This window comes from Takifugu flavidus, chromosome 8 (assembly GCF_003711565.1).
Source record: "Takifugu flavidus isolate HTHZ2018 chromosome 8, ASM371156v2, whole genome shotgun sequence".
In the NCBI taxonomy this organism is placed as follows: domain Eukaryota; kingdom Metazoa; phylum Chordata; class Actinopteri; order Tetraodontiformes; family Tetraodontidae; genus Takifugu; species Takifugu flavidus.
In genome coordinates, this window is record NC_079527.1 from 15,504,257 (window position 1) to 15,523,245 (window position 18,989).

General features: G+C 48.5%; 1 protein-coding gene and 1 long non-coding RNA gene across 2 annotated transcripts; both read right to left on the bottom strand.

Annotated features, from left to right (window-relative positions):
• Positions 1-9,472: 9,472 nt before the first annotated feature.
• Positions 9,473-10,576, bottom strand: LOC130530159 (uncharacterized). Its single transcript, XR_008951754.1, has 2 exons — positions 10,410-10,576; positions 9,473-10,319 (listed from the first exon to the last, which is right to left on the bottom strand). It is a non-coding gene; the product is annotated as an uncharacterized LOC130530159 (long non-coding RNA).
• Positions 10,577-13,339: 2,763 nt separating this feature from the next.
• On the bottom strand, positions 13,340-17,957 carry LOC130530158 (vasopressin V2 receptor-like). The gene is made up of 6 exons (XM_057041102.1): positions 16,777-17,957; positions 16,433-16,678; positions 16,075-16,221; positions 15,784-15,900; positions 14,309-14,435; positions 13,340-14,210 (listed from the first exon to the last, which is right to left on the bottom strand). Exons 1-6 carry the CDS (start codon positions 17,029-17,031, stop codon positions 14,026-14,028), a joined length of 1,077 nt encoding a protein of 358 aa, XP_056897082.1. The 5' UTR covers positions 17,032-17,957; the 3' UTR covers positions 13,340-14,025.
• Positions 17,958-18,989: the final 1,032 nt, after the last annotated feature.

Below are 18,989 nucleotides of genomic sequence, written 5' to 3' on the forward strand. Positions count from 1 at the left end.
GGGGGGTGTCCATTAGGGAAATTAGCATCTCCCCAAAGAAACGTACAGCACTGTTTAAAAAATTAAAAATAATAAAAATAAAAATAGAATAAAATAAGAAATAAAATAGAATAAATTAAAAATAGAATATAATATAAAACTATAGAAATGTAAATAAATGAACTGAATGAATGAATGAACTGAATGAATGGATGTCCCAGTATTATGTTATTGCAGTGTTGTTCCAGTCCTTCTGTTGGCCCTCCTCCCCCCCAGTGAGGAGTTGAACAGTCTGATGGCTCGGGGGATGAATGAGTTCCCCAGTCTGTTGGTCCTGAACTTGGGGAGGCGCAGCCTCTGGCTGGTCAGGCTTCTCTGGCTGTGGAGGACAGTGTGCAGAGGGTGGCGGACATTGTCCATGATGCTCCGCAGCTTGTCTATAGTTGGGTATGATTGAATGGGTTATGTTATTTTTCATATTTTTGTATTGTACATTGTCTTAAATTGTTCACTGGAGAAAAAAAGACAGAAACTGAATCATTGGGATGATTAAAAATGCAATAAATTAAAAATGCAATTTTGCACATTTTTTCCTTTCTTAAGCTATAGAAATACAAGTGAAGAGGGAAAACTCAGGTATTAACACATCTTGTGGTGAATGACAAGTTGTTTCTTCAAGCAAGATGAAATTTGGTGTTTAAAATTCAATTAAGCTGCTTATATTGAGGGTTTAGTGAAGACAGGTAATTTTGACCCCGAGGACAACGGGTGTATACAGAACATGAGGACAACAGAAGGGGTAAATATACAACATATATTTTAGCTGTATTAAAAATAGAAGTCCTGCTAATGTTTCCTGCTCATTTATAGCTGTACAGTGCATCAGTTTAAACCTTTCTAGTTGTAATAAGAGTATTAGAGGCTGGTCTCTTGCCTGTAAATACATATAGAACTTGTATATAATCTTTTCACATGCACTGTTTTTATGCACATTATGAAAATCCGGTTTTACGTCTTCAAGAGTCTTTGTAACAAAAGTGATTGTTGACTTTGAATAAAGATGTTGCCATAAAGAATTACAGATGTTATAGAGTCCAGTAAAACTACACGTCATGCTTAAACCACATTGCTGATCCTAAAAATGATCACATATATGGAAAAAAGATTAAATGTATGTTTTTATTTCTAAGCACTAAGGAGCAGCACATGGTGCCAGATGTTTAAAGTTGACTTCCTGAGCAGAAGCAGCCGGTACGCAGGGCAGCGCCTCCATCGTACCGGGTCCAGCAGATGATCATGTGATTTCAAAGAAGTGAGACGTTCTAAAAGAAAAGGCGGGGGGGGGGGGGGGGGGGGGGGGGGGGCAGAGTCTACAGACAGGCCGCCTACTAAAGCTCCGGAGCCAGACTGGTTCTGTGTCAGTGCGGACCAGCTGCTCACAGGTTGTGAAGATGGGAAACATGCTTCCGCGGAGATCCGAGGCAGACCCGGTGGTTCACTTATGGAACGATATCAACGGTCGTAGAGCTGCATTCATCAGATACTTCGACAGGCAGGAGCCCAGGCTGATACAGATCGCGCATAAAACTTCGACCGCATCACCGCTGAGGTCAAGAAGTCGGTCCAGGACAAGAAGGATTTGCTGAAAGGAGGAGCAATCGGTGCTGGGGTGGGCGGTGTCCTCGGGCTGCTCGCAGCCCCGTTTACTGGAGGCGCCAGTTTACTAATAGCGGGTGCAGTCACGGCTGTAGCCGGAGGCACCATGGTTGTTACTGCAGAGGTGGTGACGACCCTGAAGGAGAAGGGAGGCGCCAAAGAGTTAGAAGCTCTGGGGAGGGAGTTCATGACGGCTGTTGGGCCACTGAATGAAGAACTCAAGGAGATGAAGGCCATATTTCGACAACTGGCTGAGCGGTGCCTGGCGGACAGAAGGAAGAAGATCACTAAGTCCCTCCAAAAGATGGCCGATACCTCAGGCGCCATCGACGATGCTGTCCAGTTCATCAATGTCCTGATCCAGCTGGTCATGAAGCTACTGCAGAAGATCTCGACCGACAAAGAAGACGTCGAGTTGACCATCAAGATCATCGAGTCCAGTGACCAGTGTTGGAAGACCATCCGGCACCTGAGGCACATGAAGGAGGAGCTGCAAGGTTTCACCACCAGTTTACGGGAACTCTGCTGAGCTCCTCCACATCCTCCCTCTGGCACTGAAAACACCCGAGAACGATGAGGAACGTAGCTTCTGCTAATGCTAACGACCATCGTTTGGAGTCGTCTCCTGTTAAAGTCACTTCAACATTTGCTGTTTAACCTAATTTCTCTTGGCTCTGGATTGACTTGTAAAAAATATATCCCATAAAAGTAGTTGGATGTGTTTTTATTGAGCCTTTTAAAAGATTTAGCATCATTATCGATACCTGGACTTTTGCTTGGACCAAGTGATTTTTTTTAATTTGTTTAAATCATATTGTAAATGATTAAAACAGATGTTGGACAAGTGTTGCAGGACAACGTTCCGTCTTAATGGACAGCAAAGTTTTATTTTATCTGACCTTATTATGTTCATTTGCAACTAAAGAACAAATTAAAGATAAATAAACATATATTCAAAATGATGGTTATGAGCTGTTAATTTGCTGTAAATTTCATGGAGATCACAGACAAAATGACGGCGACGCGAAAATCGAAGCTTGAGTTAATGTTCATATCTGCCTCCTGTTGATCCACGCCGCCCCAGCCGGGGGCAGCAGGGGCAGCACGGCGCCCCAGCGGGGGCAGCGGGGGCAGCAGGGGGCAGCGCGGCGCCACGTTTTCTGCTGGTGATGTCATGTTGGTTTTGTTCTCATGATGTCGTGTTTGGGGATTTTCCTTCCACACAATGATACAGCAAAAATAATCATCTTGAACCTGAATAAACTTCCAATGAAAAGGAACTCATCACAGTTTCTACTGTGCGGCTGAGTGCGGTGCAGCTCAGGAGCTGGAGGAGTGTGTGGCGCTGAACTCAGCGGGGACGGAGCCTCGGCGCCGCGGGCGGCGGCGGCGACAGAGCAGCAGAAGGCGGAGCTCCGGGGAAAACGTTGGTTGGAGAAGGCGGAGTAGATCCAGGGGTTGGTGCAGGAGTTCAGACTGGCCAGCAGCATGAGCAGGGTGAACACTGCCCCTGCACACACACACACACACACAAATATAACACGCATGCAGTCTGTGTGTGCATGTGTGAGTGTGTGTGCACGCACCGTTCTGGGGTGGATCAGGGTCCCACGCAGCCCACAGCTGAACACTGAAGAATGGGGCCCAGCAGAGGGAGTAGACCAGGACGATGACCAGCGTCATCCTCACGGTCTTCGACAGGGCTGCAGTCACCTCTCCACCGGCGGCTTTGTGAGGCAGACAGACAGGCAGGCAGACAGGCAGACAGGCAGGCAGGCAGGCAGACAGACAGGCAGGCAGGCAGGCAGACAGAGAGACAGACAGGCAGGCAGGGAGACAGACAGACAGACAGACAGACACGCAGGCAGGCAGGCAGGCAGACAGACAGACAGACAGGCTTCTCGGCACATTTAGCACCACCTTTATTTCCCTTTACTTTACATTACGCAGCATTTTCGTGGTGGGATCTTACAGTATGTTCGGCTGGAGCTTCTATCCAGGTGCCTGATAGAAAACTGACTCTTCTTTAATCCACTTTCGCTCTTCGTTGCAACACAACTTACCTCGACATGGTGAATCCCTACACACACACATTTAGATAACTAGCCTGGTTATCTAAAGGTTAGTTAGACCAAAGTCATCCTCTGGTTACACGATACCTCCAAACAACAGCATCCTTGGATGGTTTTTAGTTGATGTGAGAACGATGGCTTTAAATGCTGACAAAGCTCCTTTTAAATTGATATTTTGATGCTCTGAGGCTACTAATTTGCATGTAGCCTTGATCACCTGACAGCCTTTGGGAATTCCATTCAAAATGGGAAATTTCACACATTCCAAGTGTGATTAGCTTAAAGTTTGTACATATGGGCTTTAGGAACTGGAAAAATCACCACTGTCTACATCACAGCGTTGCAGGGATAATTATCTAATTAATCAATCGGTCAAAGACACGGGGCCAGCGTAAGAAATGTTAAATTTTAGCGTAAGAATAAGCGAATTGTACAGTCGGGGAGCGCAACAGACCGTTCCTGAACTCCTGTTGAGTCTGAATTGAGCATCTAAAATACTGATTGGCCAGGGGTGTGACGTCACGGGGCGGCGCAGCACGAAGGCTCCTGATTGGCTGGAAGAAGAAGAAAAAACTCACCACCCGGAAGTTTGGAGTGGAAAAGGTGGGGGGGGATGGTGGTTGGTATATGTGGTTGTAATGATAGTGCTGAGCTAGTGAACCAGCAGAGAGGTTAAGAAGGTCGCTCACTTTAGTCCTGGGATGTTGTAATGTCCCAGGTAGGTTTTTACCACCTGAAGAATATAGCCAGAGTCCGCCCGTTTCTCTCTCAGGCCAGCACGGAGGTGCTGATGCACGCTTTTATCTCTTGTGGTCTAGATTATTGTAATGCCCTGCTCTCTGGTCTTCCCAAAAAGAGCATCTCTAACCTACAATTATTACAAAACTCAGCTGCACGGGTGCTGACGAGGACCAGAGGGCGGGAGCACATCACACGGTTTTAGAATCGCTGCATTGGCTCCCCGTGCGTTTCAGGGTCGATTTTAAGGTTCTTTTATTAGTTTTTAAATGTCTTAATGGTCTTGGCCCGACTTATTTATCCGACCTGCTTTTACTCTATCAACCCTCGCGGACTCTGAGGTCCTCCGGCACCGGCCTTTTAACCATCCCACATGTAAGCTCTAAAACGCACGGGGAAGCGGCCTTCAGTTATTCTGGTCCCCGACTGTGGAACAGCCGGAGAACCTCAGGGCCGCAGAGGCTGCTGAGGTTTTTAAAAAGAGGCTCAAGACACACCTTTTTAATCAGGCCTTTAACTGATTTTCTGATTATTTTTAATTTCTTTTATGTCCTCATGCTTTTTTATGTCTTATCCTTATTTTACTTGATACTTTAACTGTTTTACTCCTTCAGTTCTTAGTTTCTCAGCTTTTAGCTTTTATACCTTTTATCCCATTTACTGTTTCAGTCCTTCCGTTTTTAGCTCCAGTGTTTCCTCATGGTGTCTCCTCATGGTGTTTCCTCATGGTGTCTCCTCATGGTGTTTCCTCATGGTGTCTCCTCATGGTGTTTCCTCATGGTGTTTCCTCATGGGGGCCTGCCAGGCTGGGAGATGTTTCCAGTCTACCACTAGGGGTGCTGTCCCGTGGACAGCTCTGGCCTGGGTGGTTAGGGGGCTCTGTGCCTGGTGTGGAGCCTCCGGTCTGTCCGGGTCGGGCTGGTCTTTCTGGTGGTACCACCTGTGGCCACGGACCGTGACCTCCCTCGGCCTGGTGGGCCTCCAAAGGTGGCGTCTCCTTCGCCTCAGGTCTCGGTGCCCAGCCATGTCTCAGCTTGTTTGTGTGTGTGGGTGTGCGTGTAAGTGTGTTGTATGCATGTGTGTGTGTGTGTGTGTCCTTTTCTTGATTCTCTTGTTCTCTTTGCTGTTTTTATCCTTTGTGAGGCACTTTGTGCTACCTAGCGTATGAAAAGTGCCATATAAATAAAGATTGAAATTGAAATTAATGCACCAAGTTTGTCTCTTCAAAGCTTTGTTACTGTTGCACATCTCAGCTATGGTCCCTGAATTTAGGCGGAATTAGTAATTTGGTAAGATGCATTTAAACTGAAGCATTGAGAACTTTGTAAATATACAACATATATTTTAGCTGTATTAAAAATAGAAGTCCTGCTAATGTTTCCTGTTCATTTATAGCTGTACAGTGCATCAGTTTAAACCTTTCTAGTTGTAATAAGAGTATTAGAGGCTGGTCTCTTGCCTGTAAATACATATAGAACTTGTATATAATCTTTTCACATGCACTGTTTTTATGCACATTATGAAAATCCGGTTTTACGTCTTCAAGAGTCTTTGTAACAAAAGTGATTGTTGACTTTGAATAAAGATGTTATAGAGTCCAGTAAAACTACACGTCATGCTTAAACCACATTGCTGATCCTAAAAATGATCACATATATGGAAAAAAGATTAAATGTATATTTTTATTTCTAAGCAGCACATGGTGCCCTGGAGGCCTCAGCCAGATGTTTAAAGTTGACTTCCTGAGCAGAAGCAGCCGGTTCGTACCGGGTCCAGCAGGTGATCATGTGATTTCAAAGAAGTGAGACGTTCTAAAAGAAAAGGCGGGGGGGACAGAGTCAACAGACAGGCCGCCTACTAAAGCTCCAGAGCCAGACTGGTTCTGTGTCAGTGCGGACCAGCTGCTCACAGGTTGAAACATGCTTCCGCGGAGATCCGAGACAGACTTGGTGGTTCAGTCAATGAACGATATCAACGGTCGTAGAGCTGCATTCATCAGACACTTCGACTGTCAGGAGCCCAAGTTGATAGAGATCGCAAAAACCTTCGACCGCATCACCGCTGAGGTCAAGACGTTTGTCCAGGAGGCCGAGGCGGGCGGTGAGGCTGGGGGGAGCAGTCACTGCTGGGGTGGGCGGTGTCCTCGGGCTGGTCGGGCCGCTCGCAGCCCCGTTTACTGGAGGCACCAGTTTAGTAGTAGCGGGTGCAGCCACGGTTGTAGCCGGAGTCACCCTGGCTGTTACTGCAAAGGTGATGAAGAGCCAGAAGGAGAAGGGAGGCGCCAAAGAGTTAGAACAGGCATGGGCAAACTAAGGCCCGGGGGCCACATGCGGCCCGTTAAACGTTTTAATCCGGCCCGCCAAACTTGAAAAATTAAATGAATAAACCTTGTTAATGTTAAATTTTCACTGCAATTCTGGTGTTTTCCCACTAGAAAAAAGACAGTCAGGAGGAGAGTGATGGTGATATCCTGAAGGATAACAGAACTTTCAGTGCTTTAAAATATAAATGGTTATTAATTTTTTTTTAAAAAGGCACATTTTATTCATTTGATTTTAAGTGTTTTAAGACTCATTCCAAAGTCAGATATTTTGTTGTAATGCTTCTCTTCATTTTCATTTGAAATTAAAGCACATGTTTTCTCCATATCCCAAGATGTGAATTTTTTCTCCAATGAGGTGAGGTTACCAAAGCGCTCCATCCATCCATCTGCTCCTGGTCCGGCCCCTTTGTCAAATGTTAGAACCCATTGTGGCCCACGAATCAAAATGTTTGCCCACCCCTGAGTTAGAAGCTCTGGGGAAGGAGTTCATGACAGTTGTTGGGCTACTGAATGAAGAACTCAAGGAGATAAAGGCCATGTCTCGACAACTGGTGGACAGAAGCAATAGGATCACTAACTCCCTCCAAAAGATGGTCGATACCTCAGGCGACGTCGACGATGCTGTCAAATTCATCAACGTCCTGATCCAGCTGGTCATGAAGCTACTGCAGAAGATCTCAACCGACAAAGAAGACGTCGAGTTGACCAACAAGATCATCGAGTCCGGTGACCAGTGTTGGAAGACCATCCAGCACCTGAGGCACATGAAGGAGGAGCTGCAAGGTATTAACTCCAGTTTAGGGGAACTCTGCTGAGCTCCTCCACATCCTCCCTCTGGCACTGAAAACACCCGAGAACGATGAGGAACGTAGCTTCTGCTAATGCTAACGACCATCGTTTGGAGTCGTCTCCTGTTAAAGTCACTTCAACATTTGCTGTTTGACCTAATTTCTCTTGGCTCTGGATTGACTTGTAAAAAATATATCCCTTAAAAGTAGTTGGATGTGTTTTTATTGAGCCTTTTAAAAGATTTAGCGTCATTATCGATACCTGGACTTTTACTTGGACCAAGCGAATTTTGTTTAAATTTGTTTAAATTTTATTTGATCAATCAATCAATCAATCTTTATTTATATAGCGTCTTATACAATCAAAATTGTTTCAAGGCGCTTTCCAGAATCCCAGGGCCTGACCCCAGACAAGCAACAGTGGCAAGGAAAAACTCCCCTTTAACAGGAAGAAACCTTGAGCAGGACCAGGCTCATGTAGGGGGACCCTCCTGCTGATGGGGGGGTGGAGGGTAGAGAGGAGAGAAGAGGAGGGGAGAGGAGAGGAGAGGAGAGGAGAGGAGAGGAGAGGAGAGGAGAGGAGGAGGGGGAGGAGGAGAGGAGAGGAGAGGAGAGGAGAGGAGAGGGAGGAGAGAGGAGACCATGACCCAGTGGAGTGACAGAGGCCTGTCAGGTGATCATGTTTCTGGACCCCGGCAGTCTTGGCCTATAACAGCATAACTAAGATGTGACCTAACGATTAGACGACCCCCTAGGTATGATAATTTGTCTGTCTATGATAGTAACTGGGACTACTGAATTAACAACAATAAGCTTTTTCAAAGAGGTAGGTTTTGAGTCTGATCTTAAAAGTAGCGATGGAGTCAGCCTCCGGTACCTGGACAGGGAGCTGGTTCCATAGCAGGGGGGCCTGGACAGGGAGCTGGTTCCATAGCAGGGGGGCCTGGTAGCTAAATGCTCGGCCCCCCATTCTACTCCTGGAAACTCTGGGAACCACAAGTAGACCAGCATTCTGAGAGCGGAGCGGTCTATTGGGCTGATAAGGTATCACTAGCTCCTCCAGGTAGGATGGAGCTAGGCCTCTGAGGACCTTGTAGGTCAAAAGAAGGGTTTTAAAAATTATTCTAAATTTAACGGGCAGCCAATGAAGCGACGCCATTACAGGAGTAATGTGATCTCTGTGGTCAATACCTGTCAGAACTCTGGCTGCAGCATTTTGGATCAGCTAGAGGCTTCTTAAAGAGTTGTTTGGACACCCTGATAATAAGGAATCACAGTAGTCCAGCCTGGAAGTAACAAATGCATGGACTAACTTTTCAGCATCAGGCCGCGTCAGCAGTTTCCTGATCTTTGTGATGTTCCTCAAGTGAAAAAAGGCACTTCTAGAGACTAATTTAATGTGTGAGTTGAAGGAGAGATTTTGATCTGACCTTATTATGTTCAGTTATAACTAAAAAACAAATTAAAGATAAATAAACATATATTCAAAATGATGGTTATGAGCTGTTAATTTGCTGTAAATTTCATGGAGATCACAGACAAAATGACGGCAACGCTAAAATCAAAGCTTGAGTTAAGGATGGGCGGATCGATCCCGTGGTATCGATACTCACAAGCTACTCATTTGGTATTGATTTTCTTTTATAAATATCGATACTAACTAAAAAAAATGGGGGGGGACCACTTTCCGCCGTTTTAGATTAATTACTTAAATTAATATGTGCCGGGACACTACTATACCTGGCGGCGTATTGCGCTGGCCCACGTCACGTGATAGCGAATGAGCATCAACGTGCAACATAGCCCGCCGAGCCGACACAGTCAACAAAAGGCAGAGCCGGAGGAAAATCTCAGATGGCAGACAAAAAACGAAGCGTGGTGTGGTGTTATTGTTCACCTATCGATAAAAACACTGCTAGGTGCCAGGTCTGTGATGAACATGTTTTGCACAGTAGCAACACGAGCAATTTATTCAAACATTTGAAGTGGATGCATCCCGAGAGCCACAGTGAGCTTGAAAAAAGACAGGCTGCTGCGCACCCACAGTCCGGCAGAGGACCCTGCACGAGAGTCTGCAAAAAAGCCAAGTGTATCCAGGTCGTTACCTTTGACAGTGTAGTGCAAAAGTCTATAAATATTCCGATCACAATCTAATTTTAACAGACCTTCAGGTGAAGGGAATTATGTCCAGTATTGTCCAATTGTTGCTTAGCCGACAGGCATCGGTTTTTAGTCATATTTAACTGAATATTTAAGTAGCCTACTGAAGTTGGAAATTGCTGGCTCAGAATAGGAAACAAGATAAGAACATATGAGATACAATTACCCAAAACCCTTATATCTAATAAAATCCTTAATATCTTTTGCAACAAATACATTTCAACTTCTCTAGTGTGATGTGAAAACTTTATCCTTTTCAGATGAGTCTCAAAGAGCACGTGAGATCACATTGAGCCTAGCAAAAATGATTGTGAAGGACTTGCAACCCATCTCAATGGTAGAGGATCAAGGTTTCCGGCATTTTATGAAGGTGGTGGATCCCCGGTACCGACTAGGGTCCTCCCCTAGTCGGAAATCCATGATGGCAGGTGAAATTCCAAAACGGTACGAGCAAACACAAAAAACAGTAAAGGACTCCATACAATCAGCAAGCAGCGGAAGGCGGAGCTCGGGGGGAAACGCTGTTGGAGAAGGCGGAGTAGATCCAGGGGTTGGTGCAGGAGTTCAGACTGGCCAGCAGCATGAGCAGGGTGAACACTGCCCCTGCACACACACACACACACACACACACACACACACACAAATATAACAGGCATGCAGTCTGTGTGTGCATGTGTGAGTGTGTGCACGCACCGTTCTGGGGTGGATCAGGGTCCCACGCAGCCCACAGCTGAACACTGAAGAACGGGGCCCAGCAGAGGGAGTAGACCAGGACGATGACCAGCGTCATCCTCACGGTCTTCGACAGGGCTGCAGTCACCTCTCCACCGGCGGCTTTGTGAGGCAGACAGACAGGCAGGCAGAGACAGGCAGGCAGACAGGCAGGCAGGCAGGCAGACAGACAGGCAGGCAGGCAGGCAGGCAGGAGGCAGACAGACAGACACGCAGGCAGGCAGACAGGCAGAGAGAGAGAAGGCAGAGAGACAGACAGGCAGACAGGCAGGCAGAGAGAGACAGACAGACAGACAGGCAGGCTTCTCGGCACATTTAGCACCACCTTTATTTCCCTTTACTTTACATTACGCAGCATTTTCGTGGTGGGATCTTACAGTATGTTCGGCTGGAGCTTCTATCCAGGTGTTCTATACAGGTGCCTGATAGAAAACTGACTCTTCTTTAATCCACTTTCGCTCTTCGTTGCAACACAACTTACCTCGACATGGTGAATCCCTACACACACACATTTAGATAACTAGCCTGGTTATCTAAAGGTTAGTTAGACCAAAGTCATCCTCTGGTTACACGATACCTCCAAACAACAGCATCCTTGGATGGTTTTTAGTTGATGTGAGAACGATGGCTTTAAATGCTGACAAAGCTCCTTTTAAATTGATATTTTGATGCTCTGAGGCTACTAATTTGCATGTAGCCTTGATCACCTGACAGCCTTTGGGAATTCCGTTCAAAATGGGAAATTTCACACATTCCAAGTGTGATTAGCTTAAAGTTTGTACATATGGGCTTTAGGAACTGGAAAAATCACCACTGTCTACATCACAGCGTTGCGGGGATAATTATCTAATTAATCAATCAGTCAAAGACAGGGGGCCAGCGTAAGAAATGTTAAAATTTAGCGTAAGAATAAGCGAATTGTACAGTCGGGAGCGCAACAGACCGTTCCTGAACTCCTGTTGAGTCTGAATTGAGCATCTAAAATACTGATTGGCCAGGGGTGTGACGTCACGGGGCGGCGCAGCACGAAGGCTCCTGATTGGCTGGAAGAAGAAGAAAAAACTCACCACCCGGAAGTTTGGAGTGGAAAAGGTGGGGGGCGGTTATATGGTGGTTGTAATGATAGTGCTGAGCTAGTGAACCAGCAGAGAGGTTAAGAAGGTCGCTCACTTTAGTCCTGGGATGTTGTAATGCACCAAGTTTGTCTCTTCAAAGCTTTGTTACTGTTGCACATCTCAGCTATGGTCCCTGAATTTAGGCAGAATTAGTAATTTGGTAAGATGCATTTAAACTGAAGCATTGAGAACTTTGTAATTATACAACATATATTTTAGCTGTATTAAAAATAGAAGTCCTGCTAATGTTTCCTGCTCATTTATAGCTGTACAGTGCATCAGTTTAAACCTTTCTAGTTGTAATAAGAGTATTAGAGGCTGGTCTCTTGCCTGTAAATACATATAGAACTTGTATATAATCTTTTCACATGCACTGTTTTTATGCACATCCGGTTTTATGTCTTCAAGAGTGTTTGTAACAAAAGCGACTGTTGACTTTGAATAAAGATGTTGCCATAAAGAATTACAGATGTTATAGAGTCCAGTGAAACTACACGTCATGCTTAAACCACATTGCTGATCCTAAAAATGATCACATATATGGAAAAAAGATTAAATGTATATTTTTATTTCTAAGCACTAAGGAGCAGCACATGGTGCCGTGGAGGCCTCAGCCAGATGTTTAAAGTTGACTTCCTGAGCAGAAGCAGCCGGTACGCAGGGCAGCGCGTCCATCGCTGGGAGGCGCTGCCCTGCGTACCGGGTCCAGCAGGTGATCATGTGATTTCAAAGAAGTGAGACATTCTCGAAGAAAAGGCGGGGGGGACAGAGTCCACAGACAGGCAGCCTACTAAAGCTCCGGAGCCAGACTGGTTCTCTGTCAGTGCGGACCAGCTGCTCACAGGTTGTGAAGATGGGAAACATGCTTCCATGGAGATCCGAGGCAGACCCGGTGGTTCGGTCAATGAACGATTTCAACGCTCGTGGAGCTGCATTCATCAGACACTTCGACAGGCAGGAGCCCAGGTTGATACAGATCGCAAAATCCTTCGACCGCATCACCGCTGCGGTCCAGAAGTCGGTCCAGGAGGCCGAGGCGGTGAGGCTGGGAGGAGCAGTCACTGCTGGGGTGGGCGGTGTCCTCGGGCTGCTCGCAGCCCCGTTTACTGGAGGCGCCAGTTTAATAATAGCGGGTGCAGCCACGGCTGTAACCGGAGTCACCCTGGCTGTTGCTGCAGAGGTGGTGACGACCCTGAAGGAGAAGGGAGGCGCCAAAGAGTTAGAAGCTCTGGGGAGGGAGTTCATGACGGCTGTTAAGCCACTGAATGAAGAACTCAAGGAGATAAAGGCCATGTCTCGACAACTGCAAATGGATTTGGCTCAGCGGTACCTGGCGGACAGAAGGAAGAAGATCACTACTCCCTCCAAAAGATGGCCGATACCTCAGGCGCCATCGACGATGCTGTCCAGTTCATCAATGTCCTGATCCAGCTGGTCATGAAGCTACTGCAGAAGATCTCGACCGACAAAGAAGACGTCGAGTTGACCAACAAGATCATCGAGTCCAGTGACCAGTGTTGGAAGACCATCCAGCACCTGAGGCACATGAAGGAGGAGCTGCAAGGTATTAACTCCAGTTTACGGGAACTCTGCTGAGCTCCTCCACATCCTCCCTCTGGCACTGAAAACACCCGAGAACGATGAGGAACGTAGCTTCTGCTAATGCTAACGACCATCGTTTGGAGTCGTCTCCTGTTAAAGTCACTTCAACATTTGCTGTTTAACCTAATTTCTCTTGGCTCTGGATTGACTTGTAAAAAATATATCCCTTAAAAGTAGTTGGATGTGTTTTTATTGAGCCTTTCAAAAGATTTAGCATCATTATCGATACCTGGACTTTTGCTTGGACCAAGTGAATTTTGTTTAAATTTGTTTAAATCATATTGTAAATGATTAAAACAGATGTTGGACAAGTGTTGCAGGACAACGTTCCGTCTTAATGGACAGCAAAGTTTCATTTTATCTGACCTTTTGTGTTCAGTTGCAACTAAAGAACAAATTAAAGATAAATAAACATATATTCAAAATGATGGTTATGAGCTGTTAATTTGCTGTAAATTTCATGGAGATCACAGACAAAATGACGGCGACGCGAAAATCGAAGCTTGAGTTAATGTTCATATCTGCCTCCCTGTTGATCCACGCCGCCCCAGCCGGGGGCAGCAGGGGCAGCAGGGGCAGCAGGGGCAGCGCGGCGCCCCAGCCGGGGGCAGCAGGGGCAGCGCGGCGCCCCAGCCGGGGGCAGCGGGGGCAGCGCGGCGCCCCAGCCGGGGGCAGCAGGGGCAGCGCGGCGCCACGTTTTCTGCTGGTGATGTCATGTTGGTTTTGTTCTCATGATGTCGTGTTTGGGGATTTTCCTTCCACACAATGATACAGCAAAAATAATCATCTTGAACCTGAATAAACTTCCAATGAAAAGGAACTCATCACAGTTTCTACTGTGCGGCTGAGTGCGGTGCAGCTCAGGAGCTGGAGGAGTGTGTGGCGCTGAACTCAGCGGGGACGGAGCCTCGGCGCCGCGGGCGGCGGCGACAGAGCAGCAGAAGGCGGAGCTCCGGGGAAACGCTGTTGGAGAAGGCGGAGTAGATCCAGGGGTTGGTGCAGGAGTTCAGACTGGCCAGCAGCATGAGCAGGGTGAACACTGCCCCTGCACACACACACACACACACACACACACACACACACACACACACAAATATAACAGGCATGCAGTCTGTGTGTGCATGTGTGTGTGTGTGCACGCACCGTTCTGGGGTGGATCAGGGTCCCACGCAGCCCACAGCTGAACACTGAAGAACGGGGCCCAGCAGAGGGAGTAGACCAGGACGATGACCAGCGTCATCCTCACGGTCTTCGACAGGGCTGCAGTCACCTCTCCACCGGCGGCTTTGTGAGGCAGACAGACAGGCAGGCAGACAGGCAGGCAGGCAGCAGACAGACAGGCAGACAGGCAACAGACAGGCAGGCAGACAGGCAGGCAGACAGGCAGACAGACAGGCAGGCAGGCAGCAGGCAGGCAGACAGACAGAGACAGGCAGACAGGCAGGCAGACAGACAGGCAGACAGGCAGGAGACAGACAGGGAGACAGGGAGACAGTCAGGCAGACAGGGAGACCGACAGGCAGGCAGACAGGGAGACCGACAGCAGGCAGACAGGGAGACCGACAGGCAGGCAGACAGGGAGACAGACAGACAGGCAGAGACACACACACATAGGCAGGCAGCAGACAGACAGACAGACAGACACGCAGGCAGGCAGGCAGACAGACAGGCAGACAGGCAGACAGACAGGCAGGCAGGCAGACAGGCAGACAGACAGGCAGGCAGGCAGGCAGGCAGGCAGACAGGCAGGCAGACGACAGGCAGACAGGCAGGCAGACAGACAGGCAGACAGGCAGGAGACAGACAGGAGACAGTCAGGCAGACAGGGAGACCGACAGGCAGGCAGACAGGGAGACCGACAGGCAGGCAGACAGGGAGACAGACAGGCAGGCAGATTTTACTAAAACTAAATCTCAGAGCTCTGATACACGACAATTTGTCGGTTAACTAAACTTAGCAAAATATTGTACTCTGGTGTTCTCCAGCTAGAGGTCAGAGGTCACACTGCTAACCAGGTTAAAACATCACCCATGACTGGAAGCAGCTGCTCCCAGACACTCACGGGTGGATCTGGGATCCAAACTCCTGCTGGGATCCTTCAGCACGAGGGCTGAAGCATGTCGGGAGAGGACGGACCTTCTTCCTCCTCCTGCTCCTCCTGCTGCTTCCTCCTCCTGCTGCTCCTCCTCTCCTGCTCCTCCTCCTGCTCCTCCTCCTCCTCCTCTGCTGCTCCTCCTCCTCCTCCTGCTGCTGCTCCTCCTGCTCCTCCTCCTCCTCCTCTGCTGCTGCTCCTCCTCCTCCTCTGCTGCTCTCCTCCTCCTGCTCTCCTCCTCCTGCTGCTCTCCTCCTCCTCCTGCTGCTGCTCCTCCTGCTCCTCCTCCTGCTCCTCCTCCTCCTCCTGCTGCTGCTCCTCCTGCTCCTCCTCCTCCTGCTGCTGCTCCTCCTGCTCCTCCTCCTGCTGCTCCTCCTCCTCCTGCTCCTCCTCCTGCTGCTTCCTCCTCCTCCTCCTCCTGCTGCTGCTGCTCCTCCTGCTGCTCCTCCTGCTCTCCTCCTCCTGCTGCTGCTCCTCCTGCTCCTCCTCCTGCTGCTCCTCCTCCTCCTGCTCCTCCTCCTGCTGCTCCTCCTCCTCCTCCTGCTCCTCCTGCTCCTCCTCGGCCGGTGGGTCTGGGTGCAGCAGACAGGCGGCGCTTTGACTTCAGGTACAGATTATTGTGGATCTCCACAAAGATTTTCACCTGGAAGGAAAATAGTTCAGCTTTAATCTTTGAATTCTTAGTTTTTCATTTTAAATCATTTTTAGTGTCAAGTTAAAAAAAAGAAGCTGAATTCCCAGTTGAACTTACATTAACTATCATTACTTGAACTAACACTAGTTAGAGTGAGTGTGTGTGTGTGTCGGTCCTATGAACCTGGCACACAGTGATGATGAGGACGGGGAGGATGAAGACTGCCAAGGTCATCCAGGTCACGTAGGCTTTGAGACCCCACGACTCAGCAAAGTTGCCCCAACACTCATAAACGCCTGGAGCAACTTCAGAACGTGAGAAGATAAAAGCCTGAAAATCAATTTCAGTTAGTTCTAAAACAGTTCTGGTCAAACCAGGAAAATCAGCAAAACTCTGAAGAAAGTGAAACGTTTCATTCACAGGAACTCGAGTTAAACAATCAGACGCTGAACTGTGGAACAATTACACGACCCGTCCCCGCCCCCCTTGTTTGGACCACGTCACCAGTATCAGAACAGACGATAACGTCTGCCCCCCCCACCTGTGGTAAGCTGAGCACCAGAGACAGCCCCCAGGCCAGGGCGCTGTAGCTGGTGCTGCGGTGGGTTGCACCGCTGCGGTGGGCCTGCAGGGGGCAGCAGATGGCATAATGGCGATCCATCGTCATGGCAACAATCATGTAGGAGGAAGCAAACATGCCAAACACCTGCAGGTATTTCACCAGGCGGCACAAAATGTCGGGGCCCGGAAGGCGGCCCTTAGCGTCCCACACCAGCTGTGGCAGAACCTGAGGGGAGAGGAGAAAGAGTGTGTGTGTGTGTGTGGTGTGTGTGTGTGTGTGTGTGTGTGTGTGTGTGCGTGTGTGTGTGTGTGTGCGTGCGATACCTGGAACAGCGCCACCACCAGGTCAGCCACGCACAGGTTGAGCATGAACTGGTGGAGCGGATTGTGGCGCCGTTTCCGTCTCAGCAGCACAACCAGCACCAGCCCGTTGCCGAGCAACGCCATCACCAAGATGACTGCGAGCAGCACCACCTCCGCCACCGCCAGCGCGGCGTCACGCTGGCGGCCTGTGGCGTTGGCGACCGCCGACGTCCCGGCGGTGGCGGTCCGATCGGCGGATGGGTAGGAGTCCGTCATGGGGCGGCGCTGAGCGGGAGGAAACCCACATGTGAGCTGCCGGACCTTTGGTTCTGTCGGTGGTGCGGCAGCTCTGAGGCCCCTCGTCAGGGGTCAAGGGTCACACCGGTTGAGCCTGACAAGCACCGACCCGTTCGCACCAGCGCCGTGCTCACAAACAGCAGCTGGACTCAGTTCCAGCTGCTTCACGTGAGTCCGGCTGATGTTTCCGTGCTTTTATTTTGTTACTTATTTCAGTTTTTTAGATCTCTGGTCCGAACGGCTCCAACCAGCCTGAGGGGCAGAACCTTCCCGCTCTCTCTTACCGCTCTTCCAGTGTCAGGCTCGGCCGCTCTCATGGACGCACGTCAGGGTTTTCCTCCTCATCTTCTTCTCATTATCATATTTTAGTCATTAAAGTTAAATTTGAACAAACTCTCTGACGGTCCAGAACCTTCAGCACAGCTCCATCAGGAGTCCGCACTTTCATCTCACCGCAACAACGTTTTGTAAATGTTGTGAGAAGCTTAAAGTTTTCCAGACATCAGCACTCATCGTCTGTGCATCCGTAACCATGGCAACCACTTACATGCTGAAACCGCTGTGACAAACCGGGAAAAAGTGAGAGACTCACCTCTGCCTCAGCGTCGGGCCGAACATCTGCTGGAGCGGCGTGCACCTGATCTGCTGCTGCTGAGAGTGTGTGTGTGTGTGTGTGTGTGTGTGTGTGGGGGGGGGGGGGTGATGACTCCTCCCACCTCCCCTCTTTGGGGCTCATTTGTTACGTTTGGTGTTAAAATTCCATCAGAGAATCAAGGATCTTTGTCGTTGTGACTCTCGCCCTTAAACACAACTCAGCTGCTTCCATTTCTGTTTCACTTTAAACGCTTTTGTGCTTTTTATCCACATCTGATGAAGGTTTCTACCCTTTTTTCTGAAGAATTTGGAATAAAATGTTCAAACTTAAATCATTGTTTTGCCTTTTTACCCAAATCTGATTCTCCATCATTATTATCGCAATAATAGAAAAAGAATATTTGAACGTTTCTGTTGTTCAGATGAGGTTGTGATGATGATCAAATATGACACACACACACACACACACACACACATTCCAGCCCTGCCCCTCTTATTCCCCTCGATTACTCCCTCATTTGGAGGAGCTCCTCATTATTGAGGGGCCTGCTGGGCGACATGAAACATACACACAAAAACACAAGTGCACATTCATTTGCTTCGTCGTCGTGCTTCCATCTTCAGCAGCCCAAAGCTCCTCCAGCAGACCGTCTCCTCCAACCTTCCTGTTGAACAGGACGAGAACCTGCTGCCGTCCCTCCAGCCAACCTGAGGTCATCCACCACCTGCACTGCTGCTCTGAGGTTTCACAGTGTGAAATGGAGGGATTCATTAAAAAAATGAGCCCTTCTGGCCTGAGCTCTGTCACCGCTACGTTGATTAAAATCTGACCAGGCAGCTAGAGGTGCTAAACACCACCCCTGCCTCAAGTCTGGTCTTGTTCCATCTGCACTTCAAGCTGCTGCAGCAGAGGCTTGACTCCTTCTGGGAGGACAGACAGGCCAGTCCTGGAGTCTCACACGGTTCCTGCTGCTCACGGCGTCCCTCAAAGGTCCGTCACTGGTCCTGCCCTCTTTTCCTCTCCTGTACCTCCTCCAGGATGGACGACTGCAATCTCTCCTCATCAGGACCCAAGTGAGAACCTTCAAAGACCCGTAGGGATGCCATGGAGGGTCTGACGGATGGGGCTGATGTGTTCCTGCCTGCAGACTCTCATCTGGAGCCTTCGAGCACTGATGTGGATGTCTCTTACAACGCTTTTACTTTTGTATTAATATGATTATTATTATTCAAGCAGAGAGAGTCGATACATCTGGTTACATGATATAGGTTAGTAAGATTTTTTAAAAAACACCTATATTAGCTTTAGAAAATGTAAATTACATTAAAATAATTAATAGAAC

What these genes read in the sequence shown, in the direction of transcription:
- LOC130530158 (XM_057041102.1), bottom strand. Translation starts at nt 17,031, where the DNA reads ATGACGGACTCCTACCCATCCGCCGATCGGACCGCCACCGCCGGGACG. An exon ending in TCATCATCACTGTGTGCCAG is followed by an intron (nt 15,901 to 16,074) that starts GTTCATAGGACC and finishes TTTTCCTTCCAG; the next exon opens with GTGAAAATCTTTGTGGAGAT. An exon ending in CCCTGATCCACCCCAGAACG is followed by an intron (nt 14,211 to 14,308) that starts GTGCGTGCACAC and finishes GTGTGTGTGCAG; the next exon opens with GGGCAGTGTTCACCCTGCTC.